This window comes from Nanorana parkeri, unplaced genomic scaffold (genome assembly GCF_000935625.1).
Source record: "Nanorana parkeri isolate BGI_ZX_2015 unplaced genomic scaffold, ASM93562v1 scaffold2821, whole genome shotgun sequence".
Lineage (NCBI taxonomy): Eukaryota > Metazoa > Chordata > Amphibia > Anura > Dicroglossidae > Nanorana > Nanorana parkeri.
Genome location: NW_017309089.1, coordinates 27,077 through 28,122, shown reverse-complemented (window position 1 = coordinate 28,122; position 1,046 = coordinate 27,077). Strand labels below are relative to the sequence as shown.

Below are 1,046 nucleotides of genomic sequence, written 5' to 3'. Positions count from 1 at the left end.
AGAGGAAGTGGGCACTGCCATGCATGGCTGTAGTCCCACCAGGCATTATTTGTGTCTTGTATAAGTTGGTGAATTTTCTGACCTTTTTCTCCTCACAGGAAGACCACAAGTTGAGCCTGGAGGAATTGCACCGCAAGTATGGCACAGATATGACACGGGTATGTCCACCGACCGAAGCATTGCAGACCGCTGTTGTCCCAGGACTTGATTGTCATGTACAAATGTCTTTGTTTTTTAGGGTCATACCACTGCCCGGGCAGCCGAGATCTTGGCAAGAGATGGTCCAAATGCCCTCACCCCTCCCCCCACCACTCCAGAATGGGTGAAGTTCTGCCGTCAGCTCTTTGGAGGCTTCTCTATGCTGCTGTGGATCGGAGCCATCCTGTGTTTCCTTGCGTACGGCATCCAGGCAGGCATGGAAGACGAACCACAGAATGATAATGTAAGTGCCATCAATGTTGTGGCTCGTGTTGGGTCCATAAAATGTGACCTGTAAATCATCGTTCTGTTCTTTTGCCGCAGCTCTACCTTGGTGTTGTCTTATCGGCCGTCGTCATCATCACCGGCTGCTTTTCTTACTACCAAGAAGCAAAGAGCTCCAGGATCATGGAGTCCTTCAAGAACATGGTGCCCCAGGTAGGTGCTGACCGACACATCATGGCGCAGAGCCCAGTAAATCAACAGATTCTTTGGGTTGGCATTGTCCATTGGGTAGCTGGTTGGCATGACATTGTCCATTGGGTAGCTGATTGACATTGTCCATTGGGTAGCTGGTTGGCCTTGACATTGTCCATTGGGTAGCTGGTTGGCCTTGACATTGTCCATTGGGTAGCTGGTTGGCCTTGACATGCTCCATTTTCTTTTACCACAGCAAGCCTTGGTGATCCGTAGCGGTGAGAAGTTGAGTATTAATGCGCAGGAAGTGGTGCTGGGAGATCTGGTGGAAGTAAAAGGAGGAGACCGGATCCCGGCAGATCTCAGGGTCATCTCTGCTCATGGTTGTAAGGTTAGTAGAAAGGGGAGATTTCTTGTGATTTTTTTTTTTT

The 1,046-nt window shown here is 49.6% G+C and overlaps 1 protein-coding gene across 1 annotated transcript in view; it reads left to right on the top strand.

The window, feature by feature from the left end:
- LOC108802354 (sodium/potassium-transporting ATPase subunit alpha-1) overlaps positions 1-1,046 on the top strand; it is a 21,762-nt gene that overhangs the window by 7,988 nt on the left and 12,728 nt on the right. The window contains exons 4-7 of the mRNA XM_018574219.1: positions 99-158; positions 239-442; positions 523-636; positions 872-1,006. Coding sequence (XP_018429721.1) covers positions 99-158; positions 239-442; positions 523-636; positions 872-1,006 — 513 coding nt within the window. The remainder of the gene's footprint in view (positions 1-98; positions 159-238; positions 443-522; positions 637-871; positions 1,007-1,046) is intronic.